The 22,094-nt window shown below is 36.0% G+C and overlaps 3 protein-coding genes across 3 annotated transcripts in view; 1 reads left to right on the top strand and 2 right to left on the bottom strand.

The window, feature by feature from the left end:
* The window catches only part of Schip1 (Schwannomin interacting protein 1), a 374,012-nt gene that overhangs the window by 271,263 nt on the left and 80,655 nt on the right, over positions 1-22,094 (bottom strand). The gene's annotated exons all lie outside the window — the stretch shown is intronic.
* Positions 1-22,094, top strand: part of LOC117984032 (uncharacterized) — a 218,296-nt gene that overhangs the window by 84,873 nt on the left and 111,329 nt on the right. The window lies entirely within an intron of this gene.
* LOC117984083 (uncharacterized) overlaps positions 1,242-22,094 on the bottom strand; it is a 41,925-nt gene continuing 21,072 nt past the window's right edge. The window contains exons 3-7 of the mRNA XM_034970734.2: positions 17,497-17,726; positions 16,652-16,783; positions 14,190-14,512; positions 8,876-9,026; positions 1,242-5,229 (exon numbers count right to left, since the gene is read on the bottom strand). Coding sequence (XP_034826625.2) covers positions 4,967-5,229; positions 8,876-9,026; positions 14,190-14,512; positions 16,652-16,783; positions 17,497-17,726 — 1,099 coding nt within the window. The 3' untranslated portion in view covers positions 1,242-4,966. The remainder of the gene's footprint in view (positions 5,230-8,875; positions 9,027-14,189; positions 14,513-16,651; positions 16,784-17,496; positions 17,727-22,094) is intronic.

Below are 22,094 nucleotides of genomic sequence, written 5' to 3' on the forward strand. Positions count from 1 at the left end.
TCGCTACCTCACTACAGAGCACGGGTCTCCTCTGCTCTGTAGCGAGATAGCGAGCTTTGGGTTTGGCTATAGTCTACCACGGTGGCCAAGTGCGGAATGGCAGACTTCACACTCCTTTGAAATCGTTATAGAGAACTCTCAGCTCAGGTGTGCAGTGCAGGTTTCCTCACGATGTTTTCCTTCACGTTAAAGCAACTGATATTTAATTACTTAAAACGCATATATTATCTCTGAAAAGTTAAGCGTGTCCGGGATCGAACCCCTACCTCCGATTAGAAGGCGTCACAACTATCAGCTATAATGGAAACAATTTAGAAGGTCTAAATTATGTCTTTTTTTTGCACTTACATACAGCTCTTACTTTTTTTTAATAGCGTAAGGAAGGATTCTGTATCAGATATCCTTACCTACTATAATATGTGGTGGTAGGTACTTAGGTTCTACCGAGTATTAGAATAATTAATATCGAGTGAAATAGGGGCTCAAAAGTATTTGCGAGAGAACTGTTTAGCGTTTATTGCACACAGACTTGGACAGCTGACGCGACTGAAAGCGACGAGGTAACTAAACCCACTAAACCTAACATCTTGAGAGAGGTTGAGAAATTCTATAGAAAGTTGAAGCCACTACATAAAAGCCTTTTGGCTCGAGATTCCAGACATCAGCTTATACGAGATACGTACCTACACTCCACCTTAGCTGCGTCATCACTTGCTAGCAGGTCTGTTTGCGGTGAAGCATCGATTTACCTTTGCAACCAAGCGCTAGTCTACCTACTCGTAATGGGTACGTAGGTAGGTATAGGGTAGGAACGAAGGATTTAAAACTAAATAAAGGTATAAGTAGGTACGCGACAGGTGGAGATGGCAATCGGGGTACATTTAAAAAAAATACAAATAGCGTGCAAACGAGCGGGCGGGTCACCCGATGTTAAGTGATTACCGCCGCCCATGAACATTTGCAGCACCAGAGGATCTGCCGATGCGATGCATGCCGGTCAGGAATTTGTTGGTTCGCTCCTTGAATAACCCCGTGTTGTAATCTAGTGGGAACACCGCCGATGGGAGTTTATTCCACAGTTTGCATGTGCGTGGAAATAATTAGGATCTGGCACAACGGACGGTCCAAGTAAATTTATTCTGTGGGACGCGGACGGTCGAAGTGCACGAGACACCCAGGTGGTGAGGATGAAATCGCAAATAAAAAAAGATATCACAATAAAATATTTGTATTGTACTGGCCTTAATAAAATTACATGCATTAAATTTACAAAAAAATTGCTTGACGAGAGTCTGTACCGCCAAAATGGATACGTTTATTTATTAAGTATATTCAGGCCGCAACAAAACAGAACGCACGACAACAACTGCATGGCAGGACGGCACACTGAACGCGCGCATAGGCGTATCCGATTTGTAGATAATTCTAATAAGATAAAATTCTATGCAGGGCAAGGGTGATGATGGTAGCACCTTTATAAATGGGGCGCCGAAACGTGCTTAAAAATGCGCCCTTGAAAATAATAAACACATTTTTATTTTGTAAGATGCTTATATCAAAAAAGCTTTGCGATCATTTTATTAATTTGTAAATTAATTTGTAAGTAAACCTAGCTTTGATTTCGGAACGCGTCGAAATGGACTCAAAAACGCGTTCACCTTGGACATACCTAATATTGTAAAAAAAATTGGTCAGGGAGAGCGCATAGACAGATTTCCTTAGTGCCACCGCGATACCGTGGCGCGTTGCTTGTTTCAGGCATAAATACAACATGATAAATTATTATTATTTAAGATTCTTAACACAAAAGGTTCGCTTGTCGGAGTCGTATAACGGTTTAACCGTACAACTTGAACTGAAGTTTACTAAAATCGATTTCAGAGCTGGTTCAATTTTATACCTTCTTATTTTCTGTAGAAAAAAAATAAGATTTTAGGTATCTTTAAGGTTTTATTTATTAGGCAAATAACCTAAACCTGTCGTAAAAGTTTTGCCCAGAAATGGTAGTTTATAATGTTTAGATATATATCGAATACGATCAACTCAAGTAAATGAAATGTAGGTACCTAGGTATAATAAGCTGAACCATTCGTTCCTCAGCTGTAAAACCAACGAAGCCTACAATGCGGCACTATAACTATATACGAGTAGATCGCACACTGCAACTCAAACAAATTTTTATACTGAATTTCATTTTTTTTAATCAGCTCACTTCATCTACTTATCCATTACTAAAATGCGTTCTTTGCGACCGTGTGCGATCTAAGTAACTACTTAACAAAGCTGTAGAGGTCCACATGTTACTTGTAGGAATATATTTTATAGTCACAAAAATTGCGGTATAGGTAAACAATCATAGCTGTACCTACTCTTTGGTGTTCTAGCCGTTAGTCATTGCACGTTTAAATCTAACGTAAACAATGTGATCGTATACTACGAGACGACTTTCAAGAGCCGCGATTGACGCAAGCTATGCAATTTTCAATTAGTAGGTACTGAAAATGCGTGTGAGTTTTGACGTCAGCAGCAAGACTCGGCCGCACCGATCACATCAAAGAAATACTGATGACGTCAGTAGAGGTGCTGTTCTCTTCACTCGTATTTTATTTTGAAAAATGTGCGAGTGTATGCACATTTGAAGCTCCCTTCGTCATTTCAGAACACGTATGTCGTGATTGCACTTTACTATACCTATATAATGTACTTATAACACATTGACTTATTTAGCGTCTCTTTCACATTCATCTATATGTTATAGTAGATAATAAAGCACAATGACCTAGCTGTTGCGAACAGTCTTTAAAAGAAAATCGATTATATCCTAAACTTAAAACTAGATACAAATGCAAGTTGCTATTGATGAAAATTAAACAAAAGATTTTCATGGGTACTCTACAAAGTAGGTAACTGTATCTATCTACTTACATCTGCCAAATAGCAAGCGCAAACCTAAAATGGTAACAACTAACAGGTCAATGCAAACGAAATTGGTAACAGTTGGTACTTGGTAGCTTTTCTGTTAGTAAAGGACGGAATCATTAAGCTATAAATTAAAATACATATTTTTATGGAAAATGCCAATGTTTTGTGTAAACTAAAAAAGTTAGTTCAACAACTACCTACCTAGTAGGTAGATAGGTACATACATAATATATTATATCTAATAATTACAAAATGCTTTAACAATCCTATATAAATAGCGTTTTACGACTAACAACACTTTACTTTGGTTTGTATTGGACTCACTTTACACATAAAAATTATCTAATTACTACAATATTTTACAAAATATACTTAGGTATACCTACCTTACCGTTCTATCTAAGTGCGTAGTTATTACTAAACCTATAACAGGCAGCTAAATAAAAGTTTTTACAATGACAACTTAAATACAATAATAATGTATTTCTAATTAAAATTCTTTATTTTGCTTACAGTGATTATTTCTTCATATTACTGGGAGGCACTCAAAAACTGTAAAATGAGTAGAAAGGAGAACAATTTTCTTAAAGGAATAAAATATTTGATAAGTTCAAAAAACTCTAGATACTTAATACCAAGTAGGTATAGGTACCTAGTTGAAAAACTACAATGCTTACCATCAAATATAAAGTTATACAAAAAACCCTAGGAATAATGCCTATCATTTTTACTCCTGTAAGAATAGCTCGAGATTATCATTTTCAGGTAGGTAGGTACATATAAAGAATTAATAAAAAAAATATAATTAAGTACCTACCTATAGGCCCCTCAGAATTCATAGGAGACCTACATAGGTCCTTTTTATTTCGTATACATTTTACATTTCAAATACAGAAATAACTTTAGACACAATATGTGATTCAAAAATTAAGCTTTTTCGATTTTACTATAGCACCTAAGTATTTTATAGTTTATCTAAAAAAAGATAATACTTAACTATTAAGGCACTCAAAGGCACTTTCAAATAGCAATTTAAATCCCTTTCAGTTAATGGGTAACAATTCCAATTCTAGGTACTAAGTAGTTAATATTTAAATTGTAGATATTAAATCGATTAAAAAACCGGCCAAGTGCGAAGCAGACTCGTGCACCGAGGGTTCCGTACTACAGTGGTGTTTTGTCGACATTTTGCACGATAAATCAAAAACTGTTATGCATAAAATAAATAAAACAAAAAATTTGTTTTAAAATGTACAGGTAAAGCCCTTTCTTATGATACCACACTTGGTATAGTAGGTATAGTTTTCTTGAAAGACACGACGGACAGACAGACAGACAACAAAGTGATCCTATAAGGGCTCCATTTTTCCTTTTGAAGTACGGAACCCTAATAATACATGTAGGTTTGAATTTAGATATTATGATGTATCACAAGTTAAAGGACGGATCTATAAAATTAATCACTATTTATTAAGTGAAAATCGCGTTGATGCTTTTTACGAATTCCATGTTTTAGCTATCGATAGGCAGCGCATACTTCCTACTTAATATTAATATTTATGGGCGTAGGTAACATACATAATTCACATACTTATCTATATTATACAATATTGGTATTTAAATAGCCGTTTTATTTACTTAATGAGCCGACTTAAATAAGTAGGTAATTGCTCAAAATCTTTGGCTACAATAATTGAATAGTGAACAACTTAATATAGGTAGTAGCTAAGAATGGTGCCAACATAATTTACAATAAGTAGATAACTCCGTATTTATTTTTCATAATTAAAGTGACCAGACAGTCGTCAAAAAAATTAGATGATTAAAAATAACAGTATCATTATAGTTACTTTTCTATGTTTAAAAACGGAGGAAAATCTAGTAAACATAATATTTAATGGTATCGTAATTTTTTGCCCTAAAATCTTAAATTATATTTTAGGTCTTGCATCGGGCTAGATGGGCACTAATTCTAAACAAAAATAAATTCTAGTAAATAATAAGTTGGTAAACTGCATATAACCGAACCTACTAAATGCAAACTTCAGTTAGAAATAAGAGGCGTCAATGGTGCTGGTTCTTCGCCGTAATATGTGTAGCGATGCCGAGGTAAGACGGAACCGGAGGACTCTACATCCGAATGCTGAGACTCCCTGTGACGCCGAAGGTCAACTTTTCGCTGGAATGCCTTTTCGCAAAGTCCGCATGAAAAAGGTTTGTAGCCGGTGTGCTTACGCATATGCGTAATGAGGTTCGAACTTTGACTGAAAGCTTTGGAGCATACGACGCATTTATGCGGTTTTTCACCTGTAACAAAAGATATTTGTAAGAAATAGATACATACACATTGGATAGATGTACCCAAGGTAGAAATAAACCTAAATAACATATTGTTATATGTTAGAGAATACATAGATGGTAAGGTAAAGTAGGTATGATAGTTTAGACTGTAGAGACTTTATTGTAAAGTTATGAATAGGTGCCAGTGGGTAACTATTTATTTTTCTAAAAATCCAACAGCTATGAATCTAATTTTTTGTATACTTATAAGTAATTTTGTGAATTAAAAAACAAGTTCCTTGTTAATTACCTAATAATAACTACAGAGAGTTAAACTTACGTAATTTACCTACATTTGGATTCATTTATAGAATGTATTTAATGTAGGGGTGTCGTTTATCGAATGAAAGGTGGTAATTATAAAGCTTGTTAACTTGTATAAGCGGCGTTTCGACTTGTCATAATATAAACTCATATCACATTACAACCGTTACAATTGGTATTTAGCCTGCTTTCCACAATAATTAACTGAACATTGTGAACGAACCAATTCTTCAGTTATATGTAGTTCAGGGAAAATTGTTTATTTTCATAAAAAAGCCCAAGAAATAGTACCTAAATATCAAAATGGTTTTAAAAATTTAAAATGAAGGAATAAAACAAACCCAATATATTTTTATTAAGTAACTAAACAAAAGAAACACACCACCCAGGTCGCGGAAGAACCAAAGATTACACCCCCGTGATTTAAAACGTAGGTATACCTATTTTGACATAAATTAATTATCTAACGTTTTTACTTCTTTTATGGAGTTATGTAAATATATCGAAAAATGCTTTCATCTTATTTTAAAACAAATTTTTGTAGGTGATTAATTTTTGTATCATTTTAATGCCATTATTTTCAAACCTTTGATTCACAATTTTTGATGCGTTTCTAAGTTTAGGTACTTACTTGGCGCCACTAAGAATTACAAGTTTAGATAATCTTATAGGAAAACTTGAATGAAAAGTTGCTATGTACAAGGCAGCGTAATTTGTCCCAGCAACCTACCTACATAGTGAGAAATTCTTTATGCCATACAACGAAACGAAATAATTTATAGATGAAACAGGATTTACTGCTACTTTTTTGTTTTCGCTGTGACGCGACTCGGCTCTTGAAGGCTGTAGGCTAATTGCAGGGCGAACTGCATTTTGGAATATTGATGATGGGGCTTTTATCGGGAGGACGAATGCCTTTTAAGGTTACTGTAAATCATTCGGAACTGCCCAGACGTGACGAGACGACTCGACTGAGACAAATATGTACGTCGTAACGTAACGACACCAATTATGGACGGTTTAAGGACAAAAAAATATATATTTCAATATATCTCCTTAGATAAGAAACATATACAGTTAGAACTAAATGTAGCATGAAGGTTGGGTTTTCCTTTATGTAATTTAATTATAATAACTAGGCTAAGATAACTAGGTCAAATAAAATAATTAAAATATTCAAACTGTATTTAAAATATTCATTCAACCAATGATGTACAGTAAAAATCTGGTAATGGACACCCAATAATGAACAAGATCTAGTAATGGACGCCCATTAATTAACAAAATCCAGTTGCGGAGTTCGTCCGGGTAGGTACCACCGCGGTGTCCGTTATTCTACCGTGAAGCAGTACCTATTACTGTGTTTCGGTTTGAAGGGCGCTGTACGCCGACGTGATTACTGTTCAAAATGAGACCTAAGAACTGTTGTCTCAGGGTGATGAGTGCAGTGCAGTGTGTCGTATGATACTGCAATGCAAAATTATGGGACGCACTGCATCTGACATGGGCAGGCGTATCACTTAACATCAGGTGAACGTCTTGCTCGTCTCATCATTCAATGATATTTAAAAAAAAAACTTAATCAACTAGGAAAAGAGCTAATAATCCTCAAAGGGCTGAACAGATTTTTATTAAACATAACATCCAACCGTCCACCATCATACATCATCATTCACCTTTCATCATCATTTACCATCTCGATAATTTCAGCTGTCAAACAGAAAACACCGCATCAGAATCGGTTCATTCGTTTATAAGCTACGATGCTCTAGACAGCTACACAGATACATATGTTAAACTTATAACAACCCTCGTTTCTTTCGTCGGAGGTTAAAAAATAACTGAAATAAAATTGATCTGTCCATCACTGGGAACTGTAGAATTCCAGTAATGAACATAATATGTCTATAACTGGGTATTCTTTAGTTTCCAATTATGGACATTTTATGTCCATTACTGGATTCTGTAGAGCAAAATAAAAATAAAGTAGTTACTTTGAAAGAGAAAATTGAGCATCGCACAATAAAGCTCAAATACTAGAACAGACAAAAAAAAGTAGTTGTGACACAATGTTCATGATTGGTAAATGCTTGAAAAAAAAATCCAGTAATGTACATCATCAAATTCGCATTACAAATCAAAACTGTCCTGGTTTATTGCTGTGGATTATTTGGTCAATTTATCATACTACACATAAAATAATGTCTCATTTCTATACCACACCTCTATTAGAGTCTATAAACAAAAGTATTCACTTACTTCCTTAATGATTTCCTTAATAGAACTGAATTATTTGTGAACAACTCACTGCACACGAAACTAACCATTCGCCATTTTGAAACAAAATGGCCGAGGGAAATGATACGTCACCTTTTGACAGATGGGCTGCCAAAGTCTATGTTTAAGTGTTGCCAGAATTTAAAATCAAATTTGTACCCTTAATTTATAAACTTTTTTCTTTTTTTGTCCATTATTGGGGTGATGTACAACACTGGTGTCATTACCTTAGTTTTTAGATGCACAATATTCTTTCGATGTTTTCTTACAGTCGAAGGTAAAAAGGTGTCTTATTTGGTGTATTGTTTATTTGCTTCATTGAAATAAAGATTTTACTTTTAACGTTGAGGAATGCTGATCGGTTTTATTTATAGGTTGGTATTAAGTACCTACAAATCATATAGGTATGGACATATTGCATACATACAAGTTTATAGATATATGTACTCATAGTTACCTCCCTACATAAATGAGTAATAGATAAACGGGTCGACGTAATTTTTTGCATGGTTATAAGTAAAGACCTGCAAAGTGACATAGGCTAATTTTTATCTCGGAAAATCAAATAGTTAGTTCCCACGGAATTTTATAAACCTAAATCCACAAAACAAAGTCGCCGGCATCAGCTAGTAATTATATATATTATACTTATTATTAGGTATAGATACTTACCTATTCCCTATAACTAGCTAAACGAATCTTAAGTTGGACTTAAGTAGAACCACTAAGTGTGAAACTTGAATAATAGGGTAACTTAAATAACTTTAGTAGCAGACTGTTATTTTCTGACAAAACTTTGAAAACAATTACGTAGAGGAGTGTTATATACTCTACCTACATTAATTTGATTCTAAGTACACCCATCAACAAAGTTCTTGTAACTGCAGTTATGAAATGAATTTATAATACTGACAATGATCATTATCGACTTATGTGCCTATTTTCACTTTTAAAGAGCCTAAGCACCTGGGCGCGACCGAGCTTCGCTCCGCGTCTTTTGATGAACTCGACTCAATGCGGTTTTGTGTTTCGGCCCCTAACTTCAGAAAAACAAATGATATTGATATCTCACCAGTATGTATGTAGGTGTGTTTCTTCATGTCGGACTTCTGGTGGAAGCGCTTCCCGCAGTACTGGCACGGGTACGGCCGCGTGTCCGAGTGGATGAGCAGGTGAGTGGACAGCGTACTGGACCGCTTGAAGCACTTTCCGCATTGCTTGCACTGGACAAAAGAATAAATTATATTAAACAAAAGAGTTTTACAAAGTAAGTATGTACTCCGTTTAAGATCTGAATTCCTACTAATACTAGCTGTACACAAACGTCCTCATGATGTTTTCCTTTATCGATCGAGCAAGTGATATTTACTTATTTTAATTACTTAAAAAGTATAGAAGAATTCGGCTTTACTCATGTAATTAGTCGACGTTTATATAATGGAAATCACTCACGATAATTTAAAATCTAAAATACCTCAAAAGTGATAGCTAGCTTCAAAAGTTAGAGATGCTTGCTTAGGGATGATGCTTAACCCCAGACCTCCCAATATAGGAGGCTAACGTCTTAAATCACTATATGTCTGAGCTCTTCATAATGTTCTCAAAGGTGTGTGAAGTCTGCCAAGCTGCAGTTGGCCGCAGTATGGTGGCCTAAACTTTTCTTATTCGGAGAAGAGACCCTCGCTCAGTAGTGGGCTGGTGATAAGTTCATGATAACGATGATGATACTAATGTCAATCGCTATAAGTAGCAGGTATGCTTGAGTGCTGAATAAGTGTACCTTACATAATAAGTAGGTATGAGTAGCATTTAAAACGAATCTCATACCTTCTGAGTACCTATGTAAAATGTAAATTCAATATTATATAATACTAGCTGATTCCCACGACTTCGTCCGCGTGGATTTAGGTTTTAAAATCCCGTGGGAACTTTTATTTGCCAGGACAAAAAGTAGTATCCCGTCCCGTAGTATTTCTTGATGATTATGATGATTCTTTTAAAATCCGTGGGATCACCACGATTTGGGAATTAAATTCCTTACAGCATCAGGGTTGAGGAGTTGAGTCCTCGAGTATAACGATAGTCTTTACTTGGTAGGTACCTCCAATATCAATTTATAACCGACAGTTTCTAAATCCCATCAGTTTAAGTGGTCGGGTCCCCAGCAGCATCAGGATTCAAGAGTTGGATTCCAAATTTTTTATGGGAGTGTCACAAAGCTTCTCTATCGATTAAAAAAAATTACTCAAATCGGTTCAGAAATCTCGGAGAATTCGGTGTATAAGTATAGGTAGAAAAACACAACTCCCCTTTTTTGAAAGTCGGTAAAAAAGTAGCCTATGTTACCTCCCTGGTTAATTCTCTACTTGTCTGTGAAAGTCCCGTCAAGATAGGTTCAGCCGTTCCGAAGAGACAGGCAGACAGACAAAAATTTTAAAACGCATGATTCAGTTATAGTACAGTTCAAATAACCATACGAGCTTAATTTGAGGTAATTATTTCGAAATTACAGACAGACACTTCAATTTTATTTATTACTAAGTATAGAAGATTATGTGGATAATATAATATTTGGTTAAGATACCTACAAGTACTTACAGTGTAATTAAAATACAACTTTTTTCTAGAAATATATAATTATGTACAGTGGAATTGACAGTCTGTCCAGTACGCTGACAACCGGCAATAAACTAATAACAGAGCACTTTTTTACCCCTTCTACGCGTTTCTTTGATTTCTTCGAGCTAGGTACTAACTGCTTACTGCTTATTTTCTTTGATTATAATTACCTTCTATCGAGTTTCTTTGTTCTTAAAAAAATAGTTATTAAAATCACAATGATTTATTATACTTAACAATACACCTTAATACTTAAAATATCAATCATGGTTTCTGAGTTGTACCTAATATAGCCCAGCACTTACAAAAAATTGAAGAGTGATTTTGGAAACATGGTCTTGGCTGGTAGGTACCTAATGTACGGTCAATGGTCATATTTATTATACTAATAGAAAACTTACAAACATTAAAATACTGAAATCTTATTGTTACGAAGGTAGGTAGATACCTACAAGTACTTGAGTTTCATTCAAAACATTGACTGTTTCAAATCTAGTATTTAAACAAATTCTTGTGTCACATTCCACTTCGGTACAAATGTTAGACAAAGGAATCCTCAGGATTTATTTGATCAGTTGTTTTCACCGTATTCAGTAGGCACCGTGTCGTATTTTACGCATAAATTTTAAGATTGTAACAGAATTTTCAATAAACTTGGACGTCATTTATTTATGGGACAGCTGATGTAGGTAGGTATGTAATGCGATCAAACGAAGAATAAAATACTTAAATTTCCACCACGTTTCAGGTAGAAATATTATAATATTATGAATGTTAATCAAACTATCTAAACTTGGACCACAAAACAATTTTTCTGTAGGTTTTGAGATTCGCTATATGACTTTGTGATGACGAGTAAGTACGTACGGTTCATTGAAATACTTCATGATGAAAATGAAATGAAAATATACTATAAAGTATACTATAGGTAATATATTAAATGAAAATATATTATTGTACACCATGACACTAATTAATACACAACCACTCAGTTTTTTTTCGTTTCATTAACTTTTTACTATAGCTAGTACCTAGGTAGCTAGATTAAGTTTATGATAGGTATAGGCTACTATGCAGGCACATTCTTCGATTTCTATATTTAAAACTAGCTTATGCTCGCGCCTTCGTCCGCATGGATTACACAAATTTTAAACCCCTATTTTACCCCCTTAGGGGTTGAATTTTCAAAAATCATTTCTTAACGGATGTCTACACGTTATAATAGCTATCTGCATGCCAAATTTCAGCCCGATCCGTCCAGTAGTTTGAGCTGTGAATTAATAGATCAGTCAGTCAGTCAGTCAATCAGTCAGCTTTGCCTTTTATATATATATAGATTTAAAAATGCATTGGATAGTTTAGCAAACAATTTTAGATACATATTTTTCACGTATATACATAGACATTACATCAGAGAATTTTATTATGAATGAGATCGCGCAATTTATGGATTTAAGTTGCGGTTATTAATCGAGTGGTGATATGCATCGATAGGTGGTGAGCAGTACTTATGCAGTAAATGACAATCCAACGAAAATCCGCGTATGCCTGTGACAGTTGGTAGGGCAGCTGCCCGCCGCGACCCTGCCTCGCGCCTACAAAAACGACTCGCTTTTTTCATCCTCTTTTTATGCCAATGCACTCTCTTATAAACGACACAGGTGCTAGTATGACCATCCACATATGGTTATCGGTTTGTTACTGGTACAGAGGTTATTTTTTACGACAGTCCCTCCGGCGGGTTTTTTAAAGAGATTTCCCCCCTAACCAAAAAATTATCTATGCCTATGTACCTACCTACAAACCTTAATGATTTCAAAACAATGATTAAGTAATTTCTTAAATAATAAACTGGTTAACTTGTGGTTGTAATGCTGTATGATATACGAGTAATATGTAACAAAACCTACATCGCATCGGTATAGGTAATTAGGCAGACAGAAGGCTCGTGCCCGCCACGCGACGTTTTCCGCTTCTCGCTTCCCCTCTTTAATCATTTTATAATGGTAAAAAATTAAAAACGTGTTTTTTCATATCCATACACATTACAAATGCGAAAGTGTGTCTGGCAGTCAGCTAGCTTTTCACGGCCCAACGGTTCAACAGATTTTGATGAAATTTGGTACTGAGTTAACTTACATCCCGGGGAAGGACATTGGCTACTTTTTATCTCGGAAAATTAAAGAGTTCCTACGGAATTTTCAAAAACCTAAATCCACGGGAACGAAGTCGCGGGCATCATCTAGTTCTTAATAAAATTAGACTCAATTAATATTATCATATTAATACGTAAAAGTCACACACTTTAAAACATCATATTTTACAAACGGATCTAGAAAAATGTTGTTTCCACACCCACAGTATTTTTAAAAGACCTATTCAACGATACCCCACATTATGGGGTAGAAGAGAGAAAAAAAATTCATCCCCACTTTAGTAGGGGAGCTACCCTAAAAAAATATTTATCACAATTTTATTTCACCACTTTGTCGGCGTGATTAATATTTATACCCATACCAAATTATACAGATTTCTAGCCCTTAATAGTCTCTGAGATTAACCGAGGACGGACGGACGGACAGACGGACGATATGGCGAAACTATAAGGGTTCCTAAAAATTATTTTGCGAACTCCCGAACGTGATTGGAATGATTGTACCTACCTGGTTCCTAAGTTAGTACCTAGGTAGGAATTTCCATCAACTTCTCTCTAAGTACATAATGTATAAGGTAAGATAAGATTGTTTAATTCAATATGTTAACAAAATGGCATTTTGATTAAAGCCGTAGCGGATTTTTAAAATGACGCCAAAAAGAATCCGGCAGATTGAAAAAAAAACGGTGACAAGACCGGACCCTGCGCGCCTGAGAGCCGTAAACTGCGTGCAAAAGACGCGCGACTAGTTTCGATTCAAGAGTACTTATTAAGACAAGGGCAGTTTTTGTTCTTGATTTGTAAAAAAAACGATAAACAGGTAGGTACAGGTTTGCTATTTGAAGCTAGCCTGAACGGAAACTGTACAGTTATTCTGATCTCGGTAAAGGATGTCGCATGTTTAGGCCATTTATTAACTCTAACAGCCTGCGTCGATTATAGTAACAGTTTTTATTCCACCGGCATTGAAGGCCATCTCTTTTTTGCGATACGATTTTATATGTTAGTGTAACAGAAAATCATCAGAGGAAATAGCAAAGCTTAAATTGTTGAAACAATTTACTATTTTAAAGTAAGTAGGTAAAGACCTTACTTTGAATTTAAGTACCTACCTACATAATTATTATTTAAATACGATGTGACACTAGTAAAATAATGAGTTATAAACTATGTATAATCATCGTCAACATCATTATGATCAATCCATCTCCGGCCCACTACTGACCAAGGGTCTCTTCTCAGAATGAAAAGGCCATAGGCAAACTTCACCTAATCCAACAAATCCAAAGCTTCACGTAAACAACTCTGTTTTTGTGACTCCAAATAAGTCTGAGGCAAATTAGAAGTCAATCCAATTTACCTATTCTCTTTGTCGTAGCATTTCCGTGGAAAAAGTTTTCTACAGGAATGCTACGACAACATGATCTAAGAGCTTCAGGCTGAAGCGTCGTAGATATAGACCGTAGGTACTACCTACCTAATTATTACCAAATTAAAGCATCTGTGACATAAGTAATAAATAATATTAAATTTAATAAATCAAACATACTATGTACAGCCACGTTAATGTTTTCCTTACCTACAATAGTAAGTAGTAGTTTAAGCTACGTACCTGAAAGGATTTTTCACTTTTGTTTTCATTCTTAAGAAGGAGTGAAAAATTGATGTCTGGTTGCGGTGGCGGTGGTAGGTAGGTGTTAAAGGAAGGTTCTGAGGGGCAGCGTCGGGACTCTGCACTTGAGAGCCGGTCTTCGTCAGGGCTGCTTCGGCATCGTTTTACAAGTTCGAGTGGCGCGTCGAAATCTTCTCGCTCGTCCCACCGTGATGCTGGGGAGTCTCTCTCTGTTTCTATTTGTTCGCGTTCGCACGCACTCCCTGGCGACCAAATCTGCCTATTCTTTGTTGACAAGTTTAATGGTAACTCTTCTTCGTCATCTATGGATAAATATAATAAGCATTATACTTATAATGTACCTACTTTGAACAGTTAGGTACAGGCTGTCGTTTCTGCCGATTTCAGTTAAAACCCTAAATCCACGTGGATGAAGTCGAGCATCATCTATTTGCTACAGAAATACGAGCTCGTAACTTGCATCCTGGAGGAGGATTCAGTTTTACTCCGAAAAATCAAAGAGAGGATTTCAAAAACCTAAATCATCTCGGATGAAATCGCGAGCATCACCTAGTTGGATATAATATTTATTTGCTATTTACTTATTTATTTATTTTATTTTATTTATATTTGCCAATGTCATTAGTACTTATTAATTCATCACATTCAGAGGTTAAACAGGTAAGGTTTTTCAGAAAGGTTAAATAGGTTAGGTTGTAGGTCAAATCGGACGTTACGCGTTTGTTTAAAGACATCGCAGGTGCATTTTTATTTGTAGATGTTGCGTCAACGTCTGCTGCAACAATAAGCAGTGGCATATTTAACTCGAGTCAATCTGAATCTAAACGCGGAAAAACTACACCTGAGTCAATATTGTAATCTTATGAATTTAAATTAATGTTTGAAAATCCATAAGGAATACGAATTTGGTTAAATAAAATCTGCAAAAGATTTGGTAGTTTTAAAGTAACATAACTTGAAGACGGTGTGGCCTATATAGGATTACTTCAATACAATACCTAATTATAGAAGACATGCAATTTACAATCAAAATAGCGTGCAAAAAGAAAAACATAGTGCTAATATTATAAATATTCATTATTGTATAGGTTCACGGATGTCATTAATTTTGGAGGTCCTAATAGGCTTTAGGTCCTAATAGGTTAGGTAGGTTAGGTGTTTCTTCCGTATCCATGTACCCCGTAGAGCACGTTAAGCCACAGCATCGGTACCAGTTGGGTGCCTATATAAAGGCCCTACTGGGGTTAAGTCCTATGCGGGACAATCTGTGAACGTATTATCACATTACACAGTACTTAGGTATCCCAAGAAACCGCTTACATTATAAGTGACTAGATGATGCCCGCGACTTCGTCCGCGTGGATTTAGGTTTTTAAAAATCCCGCGGGAACTCTTTGATTTTCCGGAATAAATAAATAGCCTATGTCCTTCCCCGGGATGCAAGCTATCTCGGTACCAAATTTCATTAAAATCGGTCGAACGGATGGGCCGTGAAAAGCTAGCAGACATACAGACAGACAGACACACTTTCGCATTTATAATATTAGTATGGATGGATTAATAGTATGTTTTTACCAAATTGCTACAAAAATCAAGTACCTACTTGAATCTAGGTCTTTTAAATATATTATCATTAATTCAGGGCTATAACCGGCGAAAATACGGATAAGCAGTAATTTGAATACTAAAAAAAATTTAACACGACAATGCTTGTGTTTGTGTGGTAGCTGTAAATACTTGCTTTTCTTTGAAAGAATTGAAAAACATTAAAAATATACTCCGGTTGTGGAGGTAAACGACATGTAAACTGCGGCATATCAGCGTTTCGCGGCTCAAGCCACAACTTACATTGATAGCTATTCTAATGAGGAGTACACCCGAGAAGGCATGTAAGGAGGCCGAGGCAACACTCGCGTCTTATCAAACGACCCAAAAATCGTTTCAAGTATTTTTAGAAATCTCTGGTGTCTTGGAAGAATTGAAACTTTCTACCTTGCTAGGAAAGGTATGGGCATACATTGATAGGTGTACACAGGTTAATAAATATTGTGTTTGTAGTTGGGTATGTATGATTATGTATCGGTATGTATGATTTCATGACACTAAAAGATGTTATTATGTCTTACTATACTCTCAAGTATTTTATTTTATAATTTTTTGTCGCTTGAAAATGGTAGTGTAGGCCGTAGGTATTAAGTATAAGTTTGACATGGGCCATCTATGCTCCACATTTCTCCATCGCTTGTACGCATAATCATGCGATACTAAAATTATTAAAAGTAAGTATACCACGTTTCATGCTCATGTTATAAGAGTACATCAATTGAATGCTATAGATTACAGAATATCTAAAACTAACGTAGCAACGTGCTACGCTACGATCTAAGTAGGTTAATATGGCAATGATTGCCGATATCACAGCCTATGCTATGAATTCTTACCGTCTCTGGGTGGTGTGTGTCTTGCAGGATCACTTGGTGGGAAAGGCGGTGCATGTGGCAATAACAGCGGCCATACTCCAGCGCCTCCGTACAGAGCGCCCAGACCACTGCAGTACATCAAGGCTCCAAGTTCTACGCAAAATTATTTCATTTAGTTATTAAATGAATTTAGCTCTAATATACTGCCTCTAATATCCTCGAAAGAGTGTCACCATCAACGTCAACTTAAACCATCGCCAGTCCAATACTGAGTATGGGTCTCCTCTTAGAATGAGAAGGGCTTAGGATACAGTTCACAGCCAAGTTTGGTCTGGCAGACTTCACTATACCTCACATATTCTGCTAGAATATGGAATGTCCGTCCGGCTTCCTTTCTTCTCGCTATAGCTATAATATTGATACCTTTATAAAAAGAGTGAATAGGCACCTTCTAGGCAGAAGCACTCCACTTAGGCTGCGTCATCTCATACTGTTCGGTGAGATTGTGCAGTCAAGCCCAAGCCTAGGTAGGTATCGGTATAGTTTTAAAAAAACTTTTCAGCAATTTGGAGAACTCTTATGTAAAAACTCTTGAATACACACGGTTACACGGATGAGTGTGAACCCCGCCAATTGAATAACTAGTTCATGCTAGTTATGGTGAAATAAGGGTTCAAAATATTAATATGAAGCTTTATTGGTGCGTTTGGGTTTAGAAACATCCTTGGCTATGTAGTCTTCACACTTCTGGATTTTTTTGCTGTAGGTCTGGTGTAAAAATTTTAGTGATATTCTAGGTATTCATAAAATTACAAAAAACGAGTTAATAATACTCTACAATAAAATAAGTGGAAATCAACACTTGCCTGTAGCCCTGGCGTATTGCTTGAGAGCACGTCCTGCAATCTCGATGTCCCCAAGTTGGAGCAGATCCAAGCGTTGCTGTGCTAGAGAGTCCGGGGACTGCGGGGGGGAACGGGGGGAAGTAGGCGTGTGTGGGGAGACGCTTCTCTCTGGGGATGGGAAACGCTGTCCGGGGGGCGATGCCGCCTGGAAGTGCTCCGCGAGACGCGACAGCAGCACGTGGCGGGACATCCTGGGAACAAATCCGGACTGCTACTGTTTGCTTTACTAGCCGATTGTATGAATTCAACAACATATAGTGTGCTACCATGACACAAATATTGTATAATCCTCAGATTTGGAAATCAATAAATTGCTAATAACATATTAGAAAATTGTTTCTTACTAGATGATGCCCACGACTTCATCCGGGTGGATATAAATATTTTAGTTCCGTGGAAACATTTTAGTTTTCCTCGTTGAAAAAAAGCTTTTATATTAATTCAGATTATAAGCTATTTCCAATCCAAATGTCACCCAAATCGGTTCAGTCATTGTGGCGTAAAGGAGTAACAAACATCCAAACTTTCATATGTATTATTAGGATTAGGATTGACTTAGATAATTAGACGAATATTACACAAATCTACTCATCTACCGAAATGTTTGGTCAAAATCTTAAGCAACATCAAATTAATAAGGTGGCGACCATTGATGTTGGAAGAGCCACCCCACTGACAAAGTCGGTGTTGTAATCAAAATCGTAGAGGACATCAAACATTATCATTACCAAAACACGCTATCTAATCATAGACCACTACGCAAGATGCTAGGTACTTAGGTATAATGCTGTAAGCTCTATGTAGATAATTTATTCAAGATCAGATCAGTTATGTCCTAGTTTTTTAAAAATTATCGTTGTTATATTGTTTTATGCCAAGACAACATTGTGCTGCAGAATTAGAATATTTTTACAATCTGCCAACTCTGCCAAAATCTTGCGGCCCCTGTGACACGCTGCCTTACCTATTGCTGTAGCGTATTTTTTTTTCTATTAGGTATTGTACCTATAGTAATATGTTTCGTATGTGGTTAAAATATTACCTTTACGTCGCGTCTGAATGATGATTACAAAATGGTGATCAGTTTAAAAGTCTACACAGTTATTACGTGACTATCGCCATTAGATAGCGGGTATTTGTTGACAGCTCTCGCCCTGATTAATCCGACCGACGACGTGTGTTGACGGCAAATCATATTAAAAGCTCAATCAAGCAAATGAAGAATCAGAATAATGAAAGTGGACGTCGCCCGCTGCGTACGCGCATTAATAATTCACAGTACACATACGGACTAAAACAATCTTCATTAGACCTAAACAACACATTGTTTTTCATAGAACGAATCTACAGTAAACAAATGACTCGGGAAAGCGTTCACTTTCCTTTCATTACTTAATTCGACCAAATCAAATATAGGTTGATTGCGATGTTTTAAATGAATTGCTCAATTTCGTAATCAAACGTATTAGGGGCAGGGGTGATAACAATCTTAGGGCACCTGTTAAAAACGTTTGTCATAAAGATAGTATCATAGTTCCCGATTTTCGCCTGTAACGTTAACGTTTACCCACGATGTGTCGGGTGATCCATATCTTGTAATACAAACAGGTGAATGCAATTGATTCCAGCTATTACGTGTAATGGTTATAGTTGTATCGTAAGCGAGGGTTGATGTCGCAATTTCTTATTTCAATAAAGTAAGCAAGACCTTCATTAGTCCGCAAGTGGCAATACTGGCAAGCAATTGTGGTCGCTATATTTTTTTCACTGCATGCAAAGATAGTGGGAAACGGCCAAGTGCTAACGTTAGAAAATCAATCATCGTGCTTCGTTATTAGTTCGTACTGGATTTTGTAGCTGACGTTTTATTTAATAAACTAAGTGATACTTAACTTAACTTTATGAGTTTTTATTTATTTAAAAATCAATCGATATTGTCATTATCAATAGCCTCCGCCCAAAATATCACGCTAATCCTCGGTTAAGGTTTAGGCATGATTCTATTTTTCGCAGGCGTTATTGTCGTCAAGTGCAAGCCTATCTCTCAATAAAAAAAATAAGGCAGGATACCTCTGCAGTATCAAGACCGAAGAGTTGGAATACGGAAATCATACTGTACGTGTAGGCATGTAGGTATCTAGGCTATTGTCATGGGAACGCAAATTCTATGCAAAGTTTTATCAGAATCGACCTCAGTAGAACTGAATACGAATTTTCAATAATATCTACTGGCATAAGTAATAGAAATATCGTAAAAATCTTCGTAAGTAATAAAATGTATTTAATTAAGCTAAAAGTTTTATTTTGTTTAAAATATCAATATAGATATCAGATTATTCCATTACTGTAGATATTTACATTAACTGAAATATATCGCAAGATTGAAGTAAAAATGCGAAGTGAAACTAAATGGACACCGTTTAGCTATCGGTTTCACTATCCTGCTAAATACCATTGTACTAACGGTAACCTAAGAAGATCAATGAAAACTGGTACCTACTATAGGTACCTCACCTACTTAGGACAAGTTTGGATAAAAACTATCATCAGTACCCTTTATTATAAATGTGAAAGTGTATTTGTTTGCCGGGTTTGTCCTTCCAATTTCACGTCGCAACGGAGCAACAGATCGACGTGATTTTTTGCAATGGGATGTTTCTATAGTTTAACGACTGGAAGTGACATCGGCTACTTTTTATCACGGAAAATCAAAGAGTTACCACGGGATTTTTAGAACCTAAATCCACGCGTACCGACGATCGGCGGGCATCAGCTACCTAGAATTATAACTGTGATTAGGCTTATCTACAGTCATCTTACCGTACATGAGACCTTAGCAGCTAACGCATTTACCTACTTATTATTTTTCTGTCTTATTTGTCTGTATGTCTGTCTGCTTCTAACCTTTCCCGGCCCATCCGATGGTTCAATCGTTTTGGCGAACTCAGTACAGAGATACCTGGCTTTCCGGGGAAGGAAGGCTACTTATTAACGCGGAAAATCAAAGAGTTCCACGGGATTTTTTTAAAAACCTAAATCCACGTGGACTGAAATTGCAGGCATCATCTAGCAAGCAGCAAGAGAAGTTTATTTCCTGACTTTTATAGGTCAGGAAATAAACTTCTCTTGCTATGAAAATATTTCTGTAGCACCCTAAATTTAGTTAATTTAAGACTCACATTGACTTTAATTAATTTGCATTCATTTTAAAATAAAAATTATCAAACCAATACATAAAAGCACCAATAAAGTAATAAAATTCTATTATAATAACTTTAGGTATAAAAATCTATAAACCTATATAACAGAAAGACTGACTGGACTGAAATCCCAACGTTCAGAAACAGTGAGATTGTACATTTATACTGTAGGTTCTTATATAGGATTGGAAAAAAACTAATTAAAAATACATTTTTAAATATTTTGTTGATTTTCTCGGAACAAGTGACGAGTTTAATAAGAATAATAAGAATTTAAAATTTTCAAACTGATTCGATAAAGTATGAAAAATCTTTGGGCGGACTTACCTAGGGCCGGCAAAATTTAGCACTAGGGCGTTGCACTAAATCACTGCTAAAATTCACACAATTGAGGTTTCGGAAATCCTCTTCATTAGAAATCTGTAGTCAATAGATTTGTAATCATTTTTCTAATCAATAGAAGATTTGACGAGTAGTTTCAATTACTCGTAACGTAAGGGTCCCGCGGAAGGCTCTGCGGGTCGGAGCGTTACACGATGCTTCGTGCTCGGCGCCTGGCACCTGACTGAAATAAGGCTCGCGCGCCCCGACCTACCCGACTCATTCCACAATAATGTTTTTTTTTCAAAACTTACAAAAATAACAGGTCGCACGGAGGCTGCGCAATAAAGAAATGATTTGATGAAACAGGACACATGACAGGTGGCTCGCGTCACATTCTTGAACACCGAATAATTACTGTTGCACCTTCGCTGACTATGCGTAGAAGGGCCTGAAAATGGCTTTAAAGGGAATTGATGTTTGCAAATAAGCAGTTCTCTTCTGGACGTTAATGCTGCCTCGTTTAACATTCGGCAACTGTCGTACCTACTAATAAGTACATAGTTGTGGATTTCTAACGTGATCCTTAATGACTTTAAGGTAAGTAGATTAGTAGCAAAATGAAATATTTCATACATTTTCTTTCGATTTCGTTTTAATTTCAGAGGACTATTTAGTAAAAAGGATTTTCATTCTCATTATATCTTTATGTTATTAAATCTTTTAAGAAATGACCTGTACCGATTTTCCATGTAGAGAATTAAAATAGCTAAGTACGTTTTTATGTGTAACTTGATAGTAGAGTTTAGACTAAATCAGAACACGTCATGCTCATGATGAGAATCAGATGTGCCGGCGAGCGGTCGTGCCCGCCCACCTAGCGCATTGGTTGCGATGTAGAGCTGGGCGGAGTTTGAGTTAGATGCAGAGATAGAATCATTTCCTTAAATAATTATTTATCACCTACTGTATTTAATATTTGAGAAATTATTGCATTATATTAATAACAATTCGAACCGTGTTTTAATTTTTGTCATG

The sequence above is a fragment of the Maniola hyperantus genome, chromosome 1 (genome assembly GCF_902806685.2).
Source record: "Maniola hyperantus chromosome 1, iAphHyp1.2, whole genome shotgun sequence".
Lineage (NCBI taxonomy): Eukaryota > Metazoa > Arthropoda > Insecta > Lepidoptera > Nymphalidae > Maniola > Maniola hyperantus.